General features: G+C 33.0%; 1 protein-coding gene across 5 annotated transcripts in view; it reads right to left on the bottom strand.

Annotated features, from left to right (window-relative positions):
* Positions 1-24,587, bottom strand: part of RALGAPA1 (Ral GTPase activating protein catalytic subunit alpha 1) — a 212,859-nt gene that overhangs the window by 99,640 nt on the left and 88,632 nt on the right. For 3 of the 5 annotated variants that reach the window (XM_072962928.1, XM_031678941.2, XM_072962929.1), the window contains exons 17-25: positions 15,103-16,644; positions 13,232-13,356; positions 12,001-12,217; positions 10,774-10,950; positions 8,736-8,888; positions 6,164-6,357; positions 5,795-5,893; positions 4,936-5,091; positions 3,376-3,504 (exon numbers count right to left, since the gene is read on the bottom strand). In XM_072962928.1, the coding sequence (XP_072819029.1) occupies positions 3,376-3,504; positions 4,936-5,091; positions 5,795-5,893; positions 6,164-6,357; positions 8,736-8,888; positions 10,774-10,950; positions 12,001-12,217; positions 13,232-13,356; positions 15,103-16,644 (2,792 nt within the window). The remainder of the gene's footprint in view (positions 1-3,375; positions 3,505-4,935; positions 5,092-5,794; positions 5,894-6,163; positions 6,358-8,735; positions 8,889-10,773; positions 10,951-12,000; positions 12,218-13,231; positions 13,357-15,102; positions 16,645-24,587) is intronic. The other 2 variants (XM_006212752.4, XM_031678946.2) reach the window with 1 other exon arrangement.

Below are 24,587 nucleotides of genomic sequence, written 5' to 3' on the forward strand. Positions count from 1 at the left end.
ACTTAGTAAAAACAAAACTAGAAATTATACTTGACGGCAGGTGAAAGTAACTCTTCATCCTTCTTCTTTAGCTGTATTAAGTCATTTCTGAAGTGTCAGCATTGAACATTTCTTTTTCTTCTGCTTTTTTCATGCCCACCAAACATCAACATCCACCTATTATCTAACATCTAATATATTGCTTAATTTACTAAATTACCTTCAAATTGATTTATATGTTTAATAATAGCTAACAAAAATGCTAAAATAAATCTATTAAAAATAGAAGACTTCTACTCACATAAAACAAGAACTTATCTCCAAAAGGATTTCCTCATGTTAATAAATGTTATAACAGAGATGAAGGAGTAGTATTCTTATGATTTTCAACAAAACAACTCATTTCCATATTTTAAAAATAATCTAGATTTACAGATATAAGGCCAGCAGCATAAAGGGGCAGGGTAAGCCCACAGCCACTGTCCCAATTTAAAATGTTATACTACAAAAATGAAACTGAAAAAAAACCCAATATTTAATGAAAGAGATTAGCTAAAGGTTTTTCTTTAAAGTTGAATAAGAAAACCGTGAATATTCATTCAGGTATGAGAGGTATGATGAGGGACAGAACTGAAATATAATTACGATTAAGAGAGGCAAAACCTAATCAAATTATTTTGTAATCTTCCTGGGAGGGTGGGGATTAACAGAAGAAAAGTGATATGTATAGGATCTAAAATGAGAATCCAAGGAGCAGGATTTAGACTGTGTATTTCCAACATCATCCAGAAGAAAAGACTGCCCTTAACCTCACAGTGGAGATGTGTCAGGTTTATATCCTGTAATGATTTGGTTTCCTGTGCGGCCTTTCTCAATAGATGTTCTTCATACGAACCACAGAAAAGAGAAAACAACTATTTTCTAAATTTTCCCAAAGATGTTACATAAGTAGTAACATTTTGGATAGGAAGGAGGTTTAGTCACATAAAATGGATGCCTAAGGACATCAGGGCTTAATTCTCCTGCAGAACCTTGAGAAAGGCAGCAGGAAATGTGCCAACTAGTCATCTGGAATAATCAGTCCACTGAATAGGTAGTTTCCATAGTAAATGGATTAAAAGATGGCATCGGTTTATGCATCAGTCTCCTTTCAGTTCTATCAGCTTTTGCCAGTATCCAAGAGATTGATAATCTGTATACACTGATAATACTCTAACAGCTTTGTAACTTGTTTACCATCTTTAGTTTGTCCTCCATTTAATCTATTCCTAGTTTAATATACTTATTTAACATTCCCAAAGCACAGATTCAAACATCTCTCTCCTTACTTTAACAAAAATTCAACTGTTAATCTAATGTAGCATTATAATATGATCCCTGGCATTAACAGACCTTCCAAGATGTGTAAAGCAGCATTCCTCAACCTTTACTGCCCATACCAATTATTTGGGATATAGTTAAAATATATATTCTGCTTCAGTAGGTCCGCGATGGGGTCTGATATTCTGCATGCCAAACATTTCTGGTGTGCAGATCACAGGCAGCTGGGATCTTAGGTACCTTTCTGTTCTTTCTATTACTCTCTAGTTACATTAATCAGCTTGTTAACAAAATGAATTATCTGTTGTTCCTAGGACACAGCTTACTTATGCCTGTTTCCCTAGGCCTGTAATATTTTTTCTTTTTTTCATTTTCACTTATAAAAATACTACTAATCTTTCAAGGACCTATTCAAACATCTTTTCCTTGGAAACTTTTGATAGTCCTAAAAAAGTTAAGATCTCTCCTTTGTCTGAACTACCAAATTATTTTATTTATTTTAACAAACTCTTAAATTGCACATATAACATCATATAATGTTCCAATCATGTTACAAATATTAATTAATTCAATTCTTATAAAAATAACTCTGTGAGGAAGGTTATTTCTATTTTATACATGAAGAAACTTAGACACAGAGAAATCAGGTAATCTGCACAAGGTCTTGCAAATAACAAGCGGCAGAGCTGAAATTTGAACACAGGCAGACTGGTTCTGTGTTCCATGCTTTTAACACTATGCTAAGCTCCTACTGGTTCCTCTTTGCTGTCCTACATTCTTTAGTTGTCAATAAATATTGCTATCTTCCCAGCAGCAAACTATACTTTCCTTGAGCACAATATGTATCTTATTTATTCTATATCCTTCTGTATTCCATCCAAAGGAATTTTGGGGAAACGAAAGTTTAATAACCACAAGAGGCAGCACAATGTTGAATACATACGAAGTGCTGAATGTGTATTTACACATTCAACTAATAAGCACCTATAAGCATGATGCTGTGCCAGGCCTGGGGATACCAAGATAAGAAAGACATGATCACTGTTCTCAGGGAACGAGGGAAACAGGGTTAATAACTAGCCATAAGCAAGGGTTCTTCTCTTATTTACACATTTCTTCTAGGTGATTGTATCCAGTTTCACAGTTACCAATATCATCTATAAGCTAGTATCTCCTAGTTTCACATTTTTGGTCCAGACATCTTCTTTGAGATCCTGGCTTATATATATGCAGTAGCCTTCCTGACATCTCATGATGTCTAATAGGCAGCTTAGTATGCCCCAGATAGAACTCCTTTTCATTCACTCTAGGTCTTCTGCAGCTTATAAATGAAGTAACGTACGTTAAACTGCTTTGCAAGTCATAAAGTACTGGTCAAATATGACTAATTTTTCTTTCCCAAATACTCTTAGTTTTTTTTGCCAGGAGACTTCCAGTTAATTGTTGTTTCTCACTTACATTTTGTTCCAGAGTGATCTTTCTAAAATCTTTGCCTAAAATTCTTCAATGGTTACTCACTCTTTCCTTAGGATGAAATCTAACCTCTTGAGCACTTACAGAGTTAATGCCTTCCTCCTTAGTTCACTTCTTTCACTTACATCTGATCATGTTCCAGTTACACTAAGTTACTTGGCATTGTCTCATAGCTCCAGAGCTGTATGAAAAATCCTCACATGCTGTTTTAGAGTTTAAAGTTAATGCCTAAAGCATATTTCTGGGTTACTGCATCTCTTTCTCTTCTCTTCCGCTATAGCCCATAGCCTGTTTTTAAAATTTTCTTCCTTACCTCTGTTTATTTCCTTAGATTTTCTCAATTTTAAATTGTTTTGCTTATCAGACTTAACCCATTTTTTAGCTCTTTGGTCAATTTATCAAATTTAGTAATTTCTTACAATTCAGAACTGTTTTTTTTTTAATGTAGGAGAAGCAATCAATTCCAATTAAATTATACATATTTTCCTGAACTCCAGCTTGCTATATTTTATCAACAATGGCTCTTCCCTTTGTTGCTCTGTTAGTTGAATCTTGGTTAACTACAGTTTATTATATTATTAAGGACAGGAAATAAAAACTTACATTGAGAAAAGCTGAAGAAGCCACTCTACCAGCTGCTACAATAAAATCCATAATAAGCATCGTGGCACCAGGCAAACCAAGTGAAAAAAATTGAGGTGAGCAGTGCTTGATGATTGTATTGACAATATCCTTAGGAATAAAGAAAGAAGGGAGAAAAATATCACAAATATAATTTTAGGTATCAGCTAATCAATAGATAACATACAAAATAATAAAACAGGTAATAACTATACACTGGCTGACTAATTAGAAAGACTAATTTTGATTCTTCCAAATAATCCATTCTTTTTTTCCCCCCAAATAATCCATTCTTGATACTGTATTTTGTTAAAGGAAAGTAAACTTAAAACAATTTTTAAAAAAACTGGTATCAATACAGCAATTTTTTTTCACCCTAGAGAGCAGGTTGGAAGGCTCTTTGCTTCAGAGGGTTAAAAATATAAGGCCCATGTGTTATAAAACTGAATTGCAGAGTAGTTCCTCCTGCCATCTATTTGCTTCCATGTGGTAACTCTATTTCTGAAATTGTGTGATCTGTTATGGGGCAAATGGAGAGAATTTCTTTTTTAGATAAACTGAAGTTCTCTGATGATAGATATCTAGCCTCGGAAATCCAGACCTAGGCATTTTGAGGGAATATTCTTAATTTGGTTATTCATTCATTTTGTCTTTGGAATTCACAATGAGGATGCAGTGTAACAGGCTGTATTACTCAATCAGATTTATCTTAAATAAAAGCTCTTTTTCCAGTAACTAACAGTATTTTATCTGAGACATGTTTATAAGGTAGAACACTGTAATTATTTCAAATTAACACAAATTTTTTCACTTTTCAGGAAGAGATATTATCATCTTTTAATATTAATTTAATGCTCTCTAAATGAACTGGAAGTGAAATTTAACCATATTATAATAAAAACATTTATATCACTTTGACCTGCAACCTTCCACACTTTTTAGTTTTATGTCCAGGATCAATCAAGATCCCTGAAGTAATGTTCTACAGACATATTTATGACTATCTAATGTAATGATTACATTGTTACAAATGCCAAATCAACATAATTGTCACTATGTAATATAATCTATGGAAATAAGAAATGAGATGTGCTGACTCTTAGAGTAGAAAAAAAACTCTGCTGCATCACTAGTTGAGCAAATCCAAAAGTTTCAAGTGCTAGTTACCAAGCACAACTACAAAATACCTAAGAATTAAGAATTAGGTATTTTGTAATTAGGACATTAAAGGAAGAACATTAGGACATTAAAGGAAGATGTTGTCAGTGTAAGCAAAGGATGGTTTTATCTCTTCGAAAAGTGAACTAGTTGGTATAATATCAGAAGAAAAATGCATTTTATAATCAAGTCAACCTCATAACTACAAACCTCTTATGAGTTTGTTTTTCAATTATATTTCAAAATAAATGGTTATAAAAAGGAAGATATCTGTAAATAAACTTCCAAATAAAAGTGTTTTTAATCAAACACTTTTGATTAAACAAAATCAAGAATTAAAGATTAAACTTATAAAGTGACTTGTTAGAAAGTATATATATTTACCTGATCAACATGAAGTAATCCACAATGCATTATATTGTAGAAGTGTGTTAGAAAATCTCTATTTGGAGAAACATCTTGTCTTCTTTTCATTGTATTGCAAATAAGTTTATAAGCATGTAATTTACCTTGTTTATATTTATCAGTTAACATGGTTGCCTACAATTAAAACATGTTGGTTTTAATACCAAAGTCAAATACTTTTTGCAAATACTTAAGCAACTGAATATAGCAAGCCATATATTTGTCTTCATTTATTTCTATGCTGGCCCATTTTCTTTAATGAATTAAATATCAAGATTACTGAAATTATTTTTATCATTAAAATGATACAATGTAGTTGTGAATAACCACACACTGTTTCAATTCAGAAAATGCACCAAACGTATCAAATAATACTTAAAAGAATTAGTTCTTTAGAAGTACGTAACAGATGCTATAACACAAATTTGTGATTTATATTTCACTTACATACAATAAAAACATAATTTTCTGTGTTCATTTTTGTTCTATTAATCAAAATGATGTATCTGGAGGAAGAGGTTGTAGCTCAGTGGTAGAGCATGCGCTTAGCATGCACAAGGTCCTGGGTTCAATAGCCAGTACCTCCATTAAATAAACAAACAAACTTAATTACCACCCTCCAAAAAAAACTACCAAAAGAAACAAACAAAAATTGATGCATCCTAAAAGTAATTTTGCCAGGCCCACTCTCCTCTCTATATAATCCCTAATGGCTACTTCAAAACTAAGTGCTCTAGAAGACTACACAGTAGTATTCTATCTCTCAAATGTCTAAGACTGACCACATATTTATTAACTAAGTAAAATTTTCAAATTAATACTTTTTTGTTAAGCTTACCTTGAAAAGCCAAGGTGTAAGAATTCTCAGTGGAGGAATCAAAACTGGTGGAGAAGGGGAGGTCAAGTTATCAGTTGAAATGCCGAGGTTATCTCTAATCTGTAATTTTCAAACAAAATGCAACAAATCTATGAAAAGTGTCTTCTTTTCCAATTTGTTTTACCTTAAATTTGAGGTCCAGTTTGTACCACTAACTATATATTTAATCACAATAAGGTATCAGTTTGTAGTAAGGGGGGGGTATGTGCGCGTGCATGCAAGGGACAGAGAGAGAGAGAGAGAAAGAATGCTATCTAAGGCTTTTCTATACTTCTTAATACTTCATTTTTCTTTCCTTTCCCTCTCGTACTTTTTCTTTTCTTTTTTTACCTTAGCTAGATTCTGCCAAAGTTCACAGAGGTAATCAAAAACTTGTGCATGTATTTCAGGGTCCATAATAGCATTGACATCCCCCAAAATGCCTAGCATTCTTCGCCACATTACAGTAGCAACATCGGCATGCCATCCAGTGAGAGTGCCTCCTGCCATCACACTACAACATTCAGATGGAAATTCGCTGATTTCTATAGAAAAAAATAATATACCACTGTCAGTAATTTTTTTAGGGAACTGATCACAAAAACACAAAGGAGGCAAATTAACAATCTTAAATATCTACAAATGAATAAAAGAAATGTCACTATGCATTAGTGTTACTTTTGATAAGATCAAAATCTCACCAGTTTATAATTCCTTATTATGACAATAATTACTTATTCAATAGTGTTTCTATCTAGATTTACCTAAGGAGAAAATGATGCAGATACCAGATGGAGAAATTTATGTTTAACATAAAGATCGTATTTTTAGGCACAAACTCTCTTTCATCTAGTAGCTACTTCAGGTTACATCATCAAATTAACAGAAAAATCTCAGGCTGAAGACAGAACCTTTACGAAGTCTTCCTAAGCTTGTTTCTTTATAGTTTAAACTTCCAAAGAAATGTATTTCTATATTTTACAACTAGGTCAGACCTAACATTAAAAGGGATATCACAATAGCATAAAAAAATTTAGACATAATCTAAAGTTTCCATAATTATATTTCTTTTGTTTAGTAATACTGGCAAGATTATATATAAGACATAGATAACCTAGGGTTATCTATATATCTCATTTCTGTCACTAATTTTGTGACATTGTACAAATTACTTAATAAACTCCCTAAGACTATACTTCCTCATCTATAAAATTGATGGTGTAGATAAATGTCATTATAGATTTCCTCCAGCTTAAAAACAAAAAAAGTCACTATTTTACACAATGTATATAATGGAAAAGGCAAAATCATTAGAAAGACAGTAAAGATTTTTCCTACTTGATAATATCTCAATGTACTGGTAATTTATAAGGTCATACTTAGTATACATACATCCTTTATGCCTAATGGTTAACTTCTTTCTCTTTGCATGTAAAGTGTATAATAACTGGTTGTATTATTAAAAAGTTACCAGACAGTACTTCATAATAATAAAAAGTGGGCTCCTGACATAAACTTACTAAAAAAATTTCAAAAACAGTGCAGTTTTAAGCATCATTGTGAACATCATCCTATTCTACAGAACCCTAATTAACAAGTGATAAATCAACTAATTTGTAGTTATGAAGGATACTATTGGGACAACTGAGGAAAACTGACTATGGACTACAATTACAGTGATGTATCAATGCTAAATATCCAGAATGTAGCCATTATATTGTAGTTATGCAGGAAATGTACACTTATTTTTAAGACACAGTTGCCAAGTATTGAGGTATAAAGGGTCTGATATTTCCAATCCACTGTTAAATGGCTCAAAAAAAAAAAAAGGGTGGGTACAATGGGGTTGTTTCTGTGCATTCATGTGTATGTGTGTATGGAGACACAGAAAGAGATAAAGTGGCAAAATATTAATAAGTGGTGGATTTATCTGAAGGATTTATGGGTATTCATTTTACTAATCTTACAACTTTTCAGTAAGTTTGAAATTCTTTTCCAAACGCAGGGGGAAAAACTGAAAATAAAAATCAAAAGACAAAAAATTATAAGACAAAAGTAGGAAAGAAAAGGTCAGAAGTAATCTACAAATGAGAAAATTAGGGCTATGTAATTGCAAAGTAATTGCATATTAAGAGAATGAGTACCTTACAAAAAAAAAAAAAAAAAGGCCAGAAGTTACATGGTTTTAATTTTTTCCTTTGGAGGTCAGAGAGTAAATGTGCTACATTACCAATGAAAACTGGCATTTTATATTATTCATTATAAATATCTTATCAACTGTGTCCTTGACCAAAGTTTCTGACATATTTGCAAAATGACTTTTTACCCTGATGCTTGTTACATCATGTACAACTTAGCAAAAATAATTTTTACTAACTTGTAGTTTTTAATGTGTCCTAGTCACTTTTAAACATTTACTTAAACATGAAAGTATTTCATTTGAATTGCCTACTTTTTAATTACAAGTAGTTGATTTATTTGCAGAATGACTGATTTGACCAATTATTTCAATAAAAGCTTGATTAGCAAGTGATAATCTACTACTTTATCCTGTGAATAAACTGGTACTTCAGATAAAACATTAAGAAAAATGATGCCAAACTATGTATTTCCTGCTTTAGAAAACAGTACCATATCAATAAATGATAATATAACACATAAAAATAATGCAATAACTAATGTCAGGACTATAATCAACTATGATAAAATATCAAATAACAAAAATCAAAATGTAACTGTCTTTCTTTAAGGACAAGAAAAAATGTTACAGTAACAAATTTCCAAAAGACAGAAAAGTCCGAAAGACTTATGATACCTAATAAATATAAAATAGATAATCAAGTTTAAGATGACTTATTTAAAATCTCCTGACACTAATGCCCCAAAAGGAAAAATTGGCAAATATCTAATTTCCAAATACTGCCTAGGTCATCTGGTGTCTGAAGAACAGAGTGGTGAAGCTTCTCATCAAGCTGTAGATCCTTCTGTTCCATGTGATCTATATTCAACGTGGAAGGAGAAGGTGTCTGTGACCTGGATCCCAAACCTGAATGGACTGGAGAAGCGCTTTCTGAACCTGTGAATATAATTTCATAAAATTACCATAAAGAATATATTTAACACTCTCTACCAAAGATATAATGCTTAAAGCCTCCATAAAACACAAATTAAAAATATCAAAAGATAAAACAGTCATAAATTGGCCAAAGAGGTCAATAAAGTCATAATACAATAGAGGAGGAGGGTCTGACTCAGTAGGAGAGTGTGTGTTTAGCATGCACGAGGTCCTGGGTTCAATCCCCAACACCTCTGTTAAAAAATAATAAACAAACAAACCTAATAACTCCCTCCCAAAACAAACAACCAAAAAATCAGAATAGTATTCAAGACTATATCTAGCAGTCTCATCTCATGTCTACCATGGGTCTAGTATGGAATCAAAACTGAATATACCAGTTAATAGGAGCCATGAGTGAGAGCTGTGTACTCCCATTCCTGGTCCAGATACAGAAACTCTTGCTACTTTGTCTCACTTACTTCAGTCTTGAGGCAAGTCAGAAGAGAAATCTGCTCAGTGCTATATGGTACTAACACCACTAGCCTTGACATCTTTCATTTAAAAGCATGTTGAGAGTCAGCTATGGTTTTGCATATATTAACATTTAATTCTTTTTTTAATTGCTGAGTACTATTCCATGGATATTTAATGAATGAATATATTACAGTCTGATTATCTGTTCACTGGTTAATGGATATTTGGGCTGTTTTCAATTGAGCCACTGTGAATAATGCTGTCATGAATTTTGAAATAAATTCTGAAATAAATACCTAGGAATGGGTATCTCATGGATTTTATCTACATTCCCTGATTACTAGTAATGTTGAGTATCTTTTCATCTAAATTTAAGGACATCTACAGTAAAAAGGTGTTTATTGTAAAATATGAATTTTCTCTAGTATTTCTCTTTGAGTAATTTAAATTCTGTAATAATAGGAATGTGGATCCAACCCAACTGGCTCCTGTCTTCCACTAAGCCCTTATTCTGCAATGGGGCAGGCCAAAGTTCTTACTCATCCTCTGACAGAAAAGATGTGGAAAAGAAGAGGCAGGATGTGAAAACAGAGGATGGGTTCCTGCCTATTGAGTATTTCACTGGCCAAATTTCTTTTGTTTTTTTTTTTTTGGCTGGGGAAATGTGCCTAACTCAGACATGCAGACATCACTGCTTCAGTCTTATAAGTTCCAGGCAACCAGAGGATGCAAAAACCACCCTACTGATACTTCATCCATCATCCATCAAAGGGCATCAAACTACAATGGAAATCAGACTGAATCTGGATTACACACTGGCACTCTTGAAATATGGGCCACTAGCTGCTCAGTCTCCCTCTGGTCACTGTCAATCCTTGTGATAATGTGACCCTTCATTTTCCTACTCAGTTTCTTGGAACCCATGTGTCATAGTATTGTCGGAACTGAACACACATAAAAAGTTGCTGAGAAGCATAATTTACTGTATAAATACAGAATATTAGTATATTTTAAAAAAGGCCTTCTTTTAGGCAGTGTGCTTTATGTTTTCAGTAATAAATATTTTGCCAAAAACATCTATAAAAATCTAGGCTGACTCTGAAAGTCAATGAAAAAGATAAAGTACAATACTTCTTAACTCTGTTTTGCTTAGCTATTTAAAAATCATTGCAGGAAATGCTCTGGTACAAACATGTACAAAATTCTGCATAGAGTTCATAGAGTTTCTTGAAACTTATCCATGTGGACTCCAGGTCAAGAAACTCTTACATTAATTTTCTTTTCCTCCATTGTTACATAAAGAGGAGTGAAAAAAATAATACTTAAACAGTAACAAGTAATATTTAAATCTATCAAATAAAATTCTGAAAAGGTTCTTGGTGGCTTAAAAAAATGCATTTTAGGAATACATTCCCTTAAGTAACTTTACCAGTAACCGTCGCAACTTCAGTAGAGAAAGCTTGTTGATTACGACTGCTTGTTTCAGAATCGATGTGAAGCGTAGTTAGACTAGCCACTTCTTGTTCTTCAGCACTCTGATGATGGCCAGCACCTGAATCCACATCAGCAGAGGATGCAACCCCAGTATCAGCTCCAAAGCCAAAATCTATTGGAAGAAGAAATACTAGTGTATAGAAATTCCAATTACAAAACAAAAATATTTACAAGAGACAGCTACTTCAGCAAAATGATAAAACATGAACATTCCCCCTAAATCTATTCTATTTACATACCATTCAGGCAAGAGTAAATCATGCTAACACTTTGAAGTTTACAATTAGAAATAAAATTTTAAAGGTCCTCATAGCCTATTATTAACAACAATAATGATAAAAGACAAATATATGATATATCATCACTATTCTTTTCCATATTTTCTGGTATCTGGAAATACACTTACTGCTTGTCAAGTTTTATAATCCTTAGAAGAGATACATATATATAATAAAAATGGCACATATATGGTAAAAGTCATTTTTCTCTTAAATTCTATTTCCAGTCCGAGATCACAATAGTATACAATCCATGAGGACAAGAAACATACAGTTCTCCAAAGAATCTCCTAGCACTTCACAACTTTGGTTCCCAAGCCTTTGACATTCTTCTTTAAAATTTTGGTACCCTTCACTGACTGACAAATACAGAATTACAGCAGAAAAGCTATGTACTAGCTTAATACCACTGATGTCATTTTAACATGAAGCAATTATTCAAGAAGGGTTCTAGGTAATGCAGCATTGAACATAACTATACCGGATATACTGAAGCACTGACCACAACTAGGTAGTGGTTTCCAAATAAGACAGCATGAAATAGTGCCACCTCATAACCATGACTGTACTTTACTCTAATAACAAGTCCATCCTAACTCTTTTCCTTTCTACATGTCTGATCTTAAAATATCATGTTTTATGAAAGGACAGTGTTTTGTTTTGTTTTTTAATGTTTTTAGTTGGCAAAATAAAGTGGTCTCAACTTGAAGTGATTCCCTAAAAATTCTTCTGGAATTTCACTGAAAAATGAAATAAAAATACTTATGTAGGAACCCCTAAGCAAAGTTAGAAAGGAAGGTGATGGTTATGTGATCCATAAGTTAGCCTGGAACAGAAAACAATGAACAAAAAACCGTATCACTCAAACAGAAAAAGATACTTGCTGTCAAATTTTCGGCCATCATATTGGAAAGCGCTGAAAGAATCCGAATGACTATCTGAGCTGATAAGATCACTGCTCCCTGCACTGGCAGGAGAAGTCCATTCTGAGGGTACACCTGGGTCATCAATAGGGCGCATTTGGCTCTGCTTGTTTAGAATATCAGGGAGGTCTTTGGGAATTTCGAGGCTGCCTGGACTACTTCCTCTTCTTGTCATAGTCTAAAAATTCAAAAAACACTACATCATTAAAAAAAATTTTTTTAATTTTTATACGTTTGAAATCTTTAATTTCCAAGACAATCATCACAATAACTGTTGAAATTTAGGACATAAAGTAGGCAGAAGAAACATTGACTGAACAGTATATAACTATATGGAGCTGGAGCCTGAACTACCGTTGGTCTGCCTAAAGCAAAGACCCAAATACCATATGTGCTGGGCCCAAGACCCTGAAGCCTCAAAAGGATCCACAGAGTCATTAAGTTAAGACAGTAGAAAGAGCAAAGTAATCAAATAGAAAAAAAAAAAGAAGCAAATGGAAGAGATAATGGAGGGAAGAAAGATGGCAAAGATGTCATTCTATAATGACTATATTACTTTTTTCCCACTTAAAGAAAAAAAACTAAAAAAAAATGTAATGGAGCTACACATTTTCACTAAACTGAAATCCAAATGGAATACTTTCATTTAAAAAAAGCCATTCTACATATATTTATCTTTCCTTAACAAATAAGCTTTATTAGGAATAAAATTGCTTGTATTTTCATTTTGCCATAATTCTAATACTGAAAGATAACTTGAACATCTATTCCAAAGTTATCCGGAATGATTGAGCAACTGACGTTTATGCTGTCAAAACTATAGGAGTTGGACCAGAAGACCTCCTATCCTCCTATGTTAACACTTCCTGCTGAGTGCTAACAACAGGCATCAGAGTAACCTAAGAGCAAGATGAAAAACAGAAGAACTAGGAAGGTAGTGGCTTATACCTAAGTAGCTGAACAAACAGGGACTCCAATCATTCACCCTGATCAAAACCATAAGCTGGCTTGTTTTAAATCTTCGGATAAAAATATCATAAAAATATAATTTTAAAATATTAATTCAAAAAAGGGCTAAATTTCAGGGGAAGGCTAATTTGAATATATTACATACACATACACATACATAAGTATGTATCTTTTAGTTTCTCTACCCACCTCTCTAAAACCAAATAAATAAAATAACACTTACTGAGGCATTACCACTTCGAAGTCGTTCTGCTATAAACTCATCCATCAGATCAGGAACATTAGCATTGCTGCTGCCAATATCACTATTAAGAGGGGGCAGTTTTGAGCTCATGTCCTCTTTATTGACTAAAAATAAATAAATAACTATATATAGTGAGGAAAGACTTAACTGCATTTTCTAAATTTGAAACAAACAAAAAAAACAGCCAAAATAAATTACCTATGCCATACCAATTATTTGCCAAACATGCATTAAAGAATAATTTCTCTCCTTTTAGATTTAATTTCAAGAATTAGTAAATTGATATTTACTTTATTTAACTAAGCAGATGTTAGTCAATCTTCAGTATGACCTTAAACAGCAAAGAAAGCTTATAGATAAGCACTAGTTGGAGTTAGGTTAATATTGCCTATAAAGAAACTGGTATATTTTTCTTTCTTCCTGCTCTATGCTTCTATTTGGAGCCTTAATAATTTATAATTCCTTTTTCCCCAAAGAATATGTGCAAGGAATAGATCCCTTGAGTTTAAGTTGAGGTATTTATGAATTAAAATTCTATGATTTTGACATAATGCTTCTATTCGCTACAAAATCTAATTTTATTGCTTTAAAAAAAGATTTTATTTTCACAAAGGTTTTTGTTTAAACAAAACCACAATAATTATTTTTATTTTTTTAAATGACTACATTATGATTCACATTAACAAGAAAGTTTCAAACTTGGGAAACTAACTTACAGAAAATAAGGTATTCAACTATTATGCTGTTAAAAAGATGATTCCTCTGCAACTAAAGGAAAATCAGCACTGTTTATACTTCTAATGAACTACAAAGTATTTCAGGTCAAGAAAACACACTGGTCAGGAACTCATTGTAAAATACCATTATCTTTATATTACTTGGCCAGGCTTTGCTCAGCTGTGAAATACTGCCCTCAAGTGGCATTAATGGCTCAATGCAAGATGCAGCGTTCTGTTAATCATGCTAACAAAACCGTGTTAAACAAATAAAATCAAAACCTACCTTACTGCTGAAAGTTAATTTTCTATAACTGTAAAGTTATTTTAAATTTGAATCAAGATAAGAGAAAACAGTTACCATAATCTTGCTTTCTGTAATCTGTCCATAGAGGTTCCATATTTAAATCATGATTGGCTACCATGAAACCTTTATGCACATCTAAAATCTCAGAAAAAAGAAAGTAATGATAAGTGTTTCACAGATGTAACTTGCATTCTATACAAATGAATGCAAAACTAAAAAGCCTACAGCTTGTCTGGAAATGGCTTAAATGAAAAGTAACTAAATCCACTTTGAGATTTAAGAAATAATTTCCTCTTTAATGATAGTTAAGTAAAAATGTAGATGCTTGGTTTTCATTATGTTATACAATGTCAGAGTAGTTTTCTACCAAGAAAATAATAAAACCAAATAAATAGCAGTAAAAATAATGAACCCAATTATGTACATAGCTGGGGACCTTTTAAATGTAAACTATAGGCAGGCAGGGGAGAAAGTATTCCAATTCCTCGGTAAACTTAATCTCAAGGTTCATGTAGTATACACTCAGAAAAATATCTGATTTAGATAGCCTTTGGAAAGGTCATTAAAATTTTCCCGTATCTCCCTCTTTCCTATTTCGTTCAGCAGCAAAGAGGTTTAACTAAATGCTTTATAAGGGAAATTAGTAATTTAAATAAACATTTTATGCTGGGAAAAATACAGCTGGGAAAAGGCGCATGCATAACCAAACAGAGAGAAAGCAGTGACCATCCCAAAGCTTTTTGATTGCTTATAGCTTGCTTCAGTTGCATTAAGCCAAACTGGTGCTGTCTTTCTCCTTTTGCGCTCTGCACACTGTTAGTGCTCACCTGCAGCTTTCCTTCCAAAATAGCCCATTACATGACTGTACAGATCCCTCAGTGGAGCCTCTGGTGGCATTCTGTTCTGCCTCTGTGGGGAAACATTTGCCTTCGGCTTCGAAAGAGCATGTACAACAGTTTTATAAACGCCACCCAGGGGGCCCTGCTGTAGTCCTGCCTCATGACTTGATGACCTAAGAGTACTCTGACAACCTGATTGACTACTTGCAATTCCTTCTTTCTGTAAAATGACGGTGGGAATCTCTGTAGATTCCTTAACTGTCTTACTACTTACTGATGCCGCACTAACTGTATCTAGAGGCCTGTATACACCAGGTTTTACCAGCTCTGTGACAGTATTTGAGCTGGTGTGGGGGTTGCTGGTGCTGCTACTGCTGCTACTACTAAAGCCACTGAGCTTCCGCAGTCTCATCTTCCATGGAGCCTCCTTGTTTTCCAGAGGATTGTAAAACTGAACTGACTCAGTAGATGGTCTAAAAGTAACATGAACACTATTTCGTTTTTTAGTAGCAATTTTCATGATTTTGGCTCTGTGAGTTACTGTTTCAGACAAGCTCCTTTTAGTTGGAGAAAGCTTGCTAGTGCTTGTAACATGAGGCATTCTACGGTTAACAGGTGCTTTTAGTGTAGTTTTCTTGGCATGCATAACATGTGGGACAGTGATTTTTTCATTAATTTGCACACCCTTAACCTTTTCACCTAGTGTTACATCTACACAGGCATCTAATTCTGTGGCTGTTTGTCTATACAGATGTTTCCTCTTTTCTTTATCACAAGGGCTATCTGAACTAGGTTCCGATGACTGTTTATCACTGTTTAGCTGTTTAGATTTTTCAGACGTTTTTGCTCTCATAAAGCTGTCTAACTGGTTGGTTGCAATATTACTCATGGAGACAGCTGAGTTTGGTTCTTTTTGAAATTGTATGTTTTCAGGAGTTCCAACAAACGAAGTGATATTTTCTGTTTTACTTTCCTGATCTATGTATTCTAATTTATCTAAGGATGATTGTTCATCCCTATTTACTGCAATAATCAGTTCCTGCGAAGCTGCATCTTTACCTAACTCGTTTTTACTGTGATTTTCCTGGTTTTCCTTAAAATATTCTTTCAGGGAGGAAAGAAGATCATCATCTCCTTCAAGGTCAATGTACTGGATTTGTTCAAAAGCTGAATCTGCAAGTTCTACAGGATCTATTAAGTGACAAAGATGGTCATATATGCTATCACCAACTTCCAGAGAAGACTCTCTACTATGAGTATCAGTGATGTGGCTTTCAGTGGATCTAGTTATTGAAGAAGCCTCTGTGGAACTCTGCAAGCTTGGCGCATGACGGGATGAACTGTCAATGACAGGAACTGCACCTTTGGCTCGTTCAACAGTGAATGGTTCCAAGATATCAGAAGTGCTGCTACTTCGAGGCAATGGCTGCTCCTCATTCAAAGCACCAAAAACTTCATTTCCAGTGTCTTCACTTTGTGAAAAATGTCTGACCCTAGTTGGACGGGGAAGTATTTGAGCATCATCAATATCTGTAAAAAACAGAAAAATTACATAGAGTAGGCACTATATGAATATGAAAAGTAAGTATTCATTTCAACCACACCCTAAGCATATGCTTAAAAGTAAAAAAATTTGAGATTTTTTTGTAAGCTCAATGAAAGAAAATCTATTACAAATAGAAATCTGTTTTTAAAAAATGATATGGGCACAAGCCAACATAGCATGTAGTATAAATGAATTAGAAAACTACCAGAATACATTTTAAAATGTTAACATGCATAGAAACAGACAGTGAGGTAATGAAACATTTGGAAGTGCAATTCAAGATAGAGCTGTGCCAATAAATCAAGCAATTCAAACTTGCTATTCAACTTTTCCTACTTATTTAAGTTTCAAGCAGAATAAGTAGATCTTATCACAAAAAAGGTGATCTAAATATTTCACTGTAGGATCTTACAGGGTCTCATAAATTCCTGTTTCCTTCTTTACCAGCCAAGAAGCATCATCTTTTCTTCAAATCTTGCTTATAACTGATCACATATTACAAACAGAAACCTCCAACTTCTACCTGAAGTTCTTTGTCAGGAAACTATTAATCTCTTCTACTGAGGTGTTTTACTTTATTATATTATTAAAACCTATTCATCCTACCAAATAAAATCAATACCTTGCTAAAAAAATTAATTGTACCTTTTTGTTTCTGATACAAACACCATTAAATCTACCAGGAAGAAACTTTCTCTGCCTATCAATGGCCCATTCCATTAAACAACCAATGAACCCTAAAAATAGTACCTATGTCCAAGGCATTTCTTTTAAAGAATTATAGATTTTAGAGTCAAAATGGACATCACAGGTTACCTAATTTAGTAACTTTCTCACTGGAAACCGGCCCAAAGAGATGAAGACACTCTCTCAAATTTGTAACTATGAAGTCTGAGAAGCAGGCTTGGTGTACAATGTCACGGCACTGTTTTTGCTGCCTGAAGTGCTAAGTATGTGATAAACCCTCAAAAATATTTAAGAAATTGAAAATCAAAATGTGAAGTACTATTTAACTGTAGACATATATACAAATTAGAAAGTTTAGAAGTAAAATACAGTGTCTATGAATCCATCATGGCCTTTAATGTTACCTAGAAATAACTTGAAAATTTTCTTTCAGAAGTCAAGAAAATACAATGAAAAAAGGACAAAGAATCAAAAAGTCAGATGTTGTTACTCATTAGGTTTGTAACGCAAAAATTATAAGTAACAAAACTCTAACTGAACAATAAAAATGAACACATTGAGATCCATGGTGAAACAGTGACTTATCCAAGATCACAAATAAATTTATTAATGGTGCTAGGTCTAAAACTTGGTTTTCTTATTCTAGACTCTGAGACCACAATTTCCTCATTTATCAAATGGGGATAATAAGTAAAAATATTCTCAGGATCCATGCAATGGATTAAAGGAGGCTAGTCCACATCACCTTCTTTGTATGAGGTCCAAAAGGAGTCACCTTATACTAAGTTCAGATCGAGAGAAGTTTGTAATATGCTGAGATTGCACTACATTCCTGAAGATACACATTTAGATTCTCGACACAGGTTAAATACAAAATATCTGGATAAAGCTGAAACAGCTTCTTTTCATCATTAAGTTGAAGAGAATATAATACTTAAAAAAAACTGATGTTGGTTTTCTACTTCATAAACTCCACTTAGAAATTGTTCTAAATGAAAAACAAAGCATTTCCTCAAAACTTCACATTTATACATTTATACTCATTATTTAATATTGCAGTAGGTAACTAATGCATATTGACGAATGTTAAGTATTCTGGTTTATCTCCCATAATAGATCATAAGAACTTCTGTCTAGACACTACATTCAACATGCACTCTACTTTCTTTCCACAAAATATTTTAATAAGACTCAACAAAGGATAAAGATTATATAACTTTTCTATAAAAATTCTTAAGAATTTTATAGTTGGAATTTTATCAGCTGCAAATTCAAATTCAAGATCTTAAAACCTAATTTGTGAGACTAACAAATATATAAACTTCAAGGAAAAAGTAGAATATTAGTTTTAATTTTTAGTTCCTTTACCAGTATTTCATTTTTCTATTCTAAAGCCAGGAAAGATTACTGAGAAGTTCTCTTTTTAGGAATTTTTCCCCCAAACTTAGTCCTCACCTTGTAGATTAGCAAATTTAATCATTATTTCAGACTAAGTGTTTTTTTCCCTAAACTTCTGTTAACATATAAGAATACCTAAAAAACTTCCAAGTTTAAGAGGGTAAGAAGTTAAAAAAAACACAATATTTTTCTATCAATAATGTACTGTTCAGAGAATTGAAACAAAAAACTTTTGAAAGTTTTAAGATTTAAGTACAGTTCTTACACAGGCATATGACAATACTAACTGCATAAAATCAAAGAGGATAACTGCTGACAGGAAATCAAAGTCAGCACATGAATTACACATAATTGACTTTAATAAGCCTTAAATTTAAAGAAACATATTTGAACTTTGTTAAGAAGAAAAAGACTAAATGATAGCTAAATCATGTAAGTCATTCTTCGGTATCCATGGGGACTGGTTCCAGGAGCCCCCCACAGATGCTAAAATCCATTGGCATTCAGGTCTCCTATATAAAATGACCTAGTACAGTGAATACAGTTGGCTCTCCATAGCTGCAGATATACACAGATTCAACCAACCTCAGATACGAAGGGCCAACTGCCTAGTCTTTCCCACATGCTAAGCATTTTAAGCATTTTATACATATTAACTCATTTAATCGTCACAATAACCTCATGAAATAGGTGTTATTATCTCCATTTTATAGATGAAGAAACTATTTAATTGACTTGCCTGAGGTTACACAGCTAGAAGGTGGAGAGCTAGGATTTGAAGTAAGGTAAAAATTAGTTCATGATCTTAATCTTGAATAATATATATTACATATTCATGAAATAATTCATTAATGTCTTAAATTGGTAAAAATTAATTATATTAAGAAATTATAAAGCAGCACAGTGATTTATCTTTATAAAGATAAGAATCTTAGAAATCAAAACTGAGTCACATACAAATATTAGTAAATTATACAGAACACAATGGACAAACTTTGTATTGGATTGCTGAAAATAACGGTGACATCAGGTTAAAATAGAAACAGCATTCAAAACTAATGCTGGTTATGTTTTACCTTGAACAGCAGCAGCCTCTAATGAAATTATTTTAATCTGAGGTATCAGTAACCACTGACTGAGCAAAACAAGAAGTTTAACCAAGGGGAAAAAAAAAACTTGAACACTGAGAAAATGTCTCCCTACAGAGCATACAAAGTACTAGAAATGTCAAGTTTTATCTTTGAATTTGCTCAATAATCTTTCAGCATGAAAGTGATGGAAATTATTTCTCGATTAAAAACTAGTTCTTTCTGAATGTTCTGTTTCAAAGAAAAGTTTTCTTTGCTATTTCAAAGGATAAGCTGTAAAATAAAGTGTAATATCAGCTTGTAACATGTAAAAAACATTCTTTCCACTGAAATTTACCTTTCTTCATGATTTTGTTTATATTAACATTACAAAATCTCCACTGCTTGAAATAGCTCTTGTCACATAGTAGGGGCTCAATAAATATTGGTAGAAGGATGTCTTTTATATTAAAAATTAATAGCTGCTAACTAGTAACATATCAAGCTAGTTTCTCAGGGGAAAAAATCCATCTAGGTATAATACTAACATACCACTAGAAAATTTTAATAAATTCTAAAACAAGGTACAGAATAAAGTGCTAAAATCCCTTTTACCGAAGTTAAGTTCTATTCTCAGTCAATCACAAATATTAGCTATTAGTAATAACATTTTTACAGCTCTTGAATCTATAAAATCACTTATATTAGTTCATGGAGAAACTGATACCATTTTGAAGCTTAAATTTTCTCTGGTATTACCTAAAGGAAATGCCAATGTCTTTTATCTAATTAAAAAAATTTTTTTTGCCTATTTGGGCTACAGTGGCAATGGACCTTCAAGGTAAGTTAAGAACTACACAGTATCTATGTTTCCAATTTTATTATCAGCAGAGGCTAGTAAAAAGCTCTACATCTTTTTAAGACTAGATGTTCAATTTGTAGGTAATTCGAAACAGTATCCGTATTACTGAAATCATAAGAAGAGACTGAAAAGCAATAAAACAAGCTTAAATAATTCTAATTTTAGACCACTAAATTTAAACCACTAAACTATTTTCTATTTTTATCCTTCTAACTCTTAAATTCTAGAAACAGACAAATGACCAATATATTTTTTATGATAAGAAAATTATACTGTTTTATTTGTTTATAAACATATTATATAATGCCATGTTTAGGTTAGCTTCAAATTTTTGAGATGGACTTTTAAAAAAATTAACACAAATTATTTCAGAAAAAAGAAATCTAATTTAGAAGTATGTTACAATCTGCTGGTTTTTTAGGTGGAAAACCTATAAAATTACTTTCATATATTGATGACAAGAAGAAATAAATTCCTTGATTATGTAAAGGGCCTACTTGTTTGATCAGAGATAGAAAATTCTCCTCCTTATTAGGCAGACTCTAGGAACCGTATGGGACATGAGAGATACCATCTTCTTTCTCCTAATACTCAGAAAACAGAAGTAGAAAGATAAAAATATTTTGCTCTACAGTGCTCAATTCAAATAATAAAGCATTGTTAATAACATTAGCAGCCTTTGTAATATGGCCTAGACAGACTAGAGTCTAACACTATGAAATATGGCACACAAGTTAGCAGTTTTGAAAACTACTTGGAAGAAAGTAGGTCTGTAAACTTAACAACGGTGAGAAACCCACAGTACTTAACTAGAAAATAAGAAGAAACAGTTGCAAAAGTCAGTTACTCACCATGTTTATGTTCTTTTATATCCCTTCTTTCATTAAAGTATTATTTTTGCAGTAAAAGCTAATTTGCTTAAGAACAATTACTGAGATTTCTGGCTTCTCTCTGTTTATCAGAAAAAATAAGGACTGCTAGGTTGGGCTCCCAGATGTGTAAAAGTACAATCCAGTGAGGAGAAAGGACAGGGAAAACGTGCTCGCCCAGACACCAGTGCTACTTACAGAACTTTAAAAAATGAAGTTAGATGCTTCTGCAATCCCCAGGATATTCTATCAAAACCTGAGACAGGAGCCTGGGAAAAAAATATTTTTTGACATCAGATGAGTCTGATGTTAAGAGTTAATGTTACTAACATAGTATCTATGCCCTTGAAATAGTCCCTAGAGCTTAAGAAAAACTCTTCAAGGATATTCAGCTATCCAACTAATTTAATCTATGTACAGATATCATACAGCGCCACACTCACAACAAAGCAGGTTGAATGGACATCCAACCAAGAATAGCGGAGGAGAAAAAAGGGCTGGATAAAAAGAGAGTACTTTGAAAACTCACAGTCTATTTTTAGAAACTGCAGATTGTTAAAATAAACAAACATAAAAGGAATTTCTTTTTACCCCATAACTATTCTAGAGTATCAAGTAAATATTTTTCTGGAAAACTCTACTTCTAACCAAAAGCTAGAGTGACTGTCTATGCTCACGTTCATTGTTTTATTGGTGAAGTAGTTACAGAAACCCTAACTCTTGATCTTAGATGATGCACATAGGAAATAATTAATTATTCTTGAGTTCAGTTAAGCCTGCTCACATCAGGGGGAGAGAGAAAACTTGCAAAACAGTTTTTTTCTTTTATGTAGTTTATTTTCCTTTTTAATTTCCAACTATATACCCCACCTTCGTTTGGGAGAAATCTGATATTAATGGGATTAGGGATGGTGGAAGGGACTTCATCTGAAATAACCTTATTAATAAAAATGCACTTTCCCTCGCATAAACCTACAGTCCATTAGAAACTGAAAGGATACTGGGATATGTTGTTAAAAAAAAAAAACAAAACAGCAACATCACCAAAAGTCGCAACATCAGGGAAACATTCCTAAGAAGAGTGATAGGAAAGCACCGAAGAATGCACAAACAACTTTCTCTGAGCCAGCACATTTTGTACAGTAAGTACAGTTGGCCCATGGCTTTGCATTGCACATTTCCACTACTACAGAACTACGTGATGAGTGGTTGGTTGAATCTGCCCATGTGAAAGCACAGAAATGGAGGGTCTACTTTAAAGTTAAATACGAATTTTGGACAATGCGAGGGCCAGCACACCATCACCTCTGTTGTATTCAACACAAGTTTGCGTCTGTCTAAAAGACAAGGCATCATATGATTTTACTAATACAAAAATTTTTTTAAAAAGAAAAAAAATTTCTGGGGTGGGGGCTACTAAGTGGAAAGTGTCACTAGGGAATTTAGGTGGTAATGGAAAATTCCATGTTTTGCTTGTGATAAAAATTGATAGGGGTATGTACAATTCTTAAAACTCACTGAACCCAACCCAGGAACCATGCATTTTATTATATGTTAATTAAGTCTTGTTGAAGAGTAGACCATCCCAGTACTAGAAACCTAGGACCTGAGGCAAAATTGGAAAGTTGAGCAGCTTTTGAGGTGCCTTAGAATTTGGGGCTTCACAGAATGGTTTCTTTATTTGGTTTAAAAATGAGTTGAGTTCTTAGAATTCTATATACTATTATAATGTAACATAAATACAAAGATTTATTCCAAAGCAACTTTTAGATTATGTACTTTTCTTGATTATTGATTTCTCTGGCTTAAGTTCCATTATTATAGATAATGGAGAACACATTATTCAAGATTTACCATATTGTTAGTCAAAACAGTGGAAAATTTAAAGTCAAGGCTCTCACTATTATCTTCCAAGTCATCTTTTGTGAGATATGTATAATGACATTAAAAATATACATTACTACTTCTTTTAACCACCTAGGAAGAAAAAAAACAAACATAAACAAACAAACAAGCAAAACTCCATCCATTTACAATCCAAAATATCGGTCATTGGCACAGCACTAAACTGAGCACTTCCAGAATGAACTGGCAAGGATAGCATTAGAGTTCAAATAACTCAAAATGTTGATTTCTCAACCACTTCCCCAATTTCCCACACCTCCCCCAAAGAAATTAACTTTGAAGAGTTTATTTGATTAAGCAAAATTTGAAAGCAGAAGGATTAAAAAGTGAAAAAGGTGGTGCAGAAATTAGCAGAGGTGGCACTACCTGAAAGCTCATCAGAAAGGGGAGTGAGAACAATATCAGGCAAGAAGGGTTTGGAAGTATGGATCAGAACAGGAGCACTTTTAGCACTGCGTATATACGCCGATGGCAGAGCACATTCACCAATGGATCGGCTTCTCATGGCTTTAAAAAAGGAAAAGAAAGAAGTGGGGAAGGAAAAAAGAAGAGTGACTATAATGAAAGGCTTGTGTCACAGAAAAAGCAGCAACAGAGAAAACTAAAAGATACAAAGGAAGGAAATCTTAAATTAAAACATTTCAGCACGGCAAATACTGGCAAGCTGTAAGAAAAGAAATCAGAGAACACACATGACATTCTGAATGTAAATTTTTGGTGTAAAGCAGGAAAATGCTTTTTATTATTAGCAGTTACAATGGTATAGAATTAAAAACAGCAGACACTTTAATTAGCACTATGTTCTTAAAACCAAAGGTTGAAAAGTTCATTGAATGGAAACATTGAAAAGAACTCAATATTATTAATTCAAAGAAATTTTTGGTACCATATTTAAGCATTTCTCTGAGTCATTCTTCTTAATGAAGCTGAATTCCAAGAACAAATTCCTACTTTCACACTCTTCCCTAAAAAGTTTCAAAGTCACTCAAAGGTCTTTTTAGAGACTTTTATTCATAATCTAGAGGATTGAACCTCATAGTTAGTATTTGTTCCTGGTAGAAGAAGAATGCTTGATCAAATCAGTATCTATTTAAAGTTAATAGCATAATTAAAAATTTTTAAGTAGAAACATTTACAGA

This window comes from Vicugna pacos, chromosome 6, assembly GCF_048564905.1.
Source record: "Vicugna pacos chromosome 6, VicPac4, whole genome shotgun sequence".
NCBI classification, from domain to species: Eukaryota; Metazoa; Chordata; class Mammalia; order Artiodactyla; family Camelidae; genus Vicugna; species Vicugna pacos.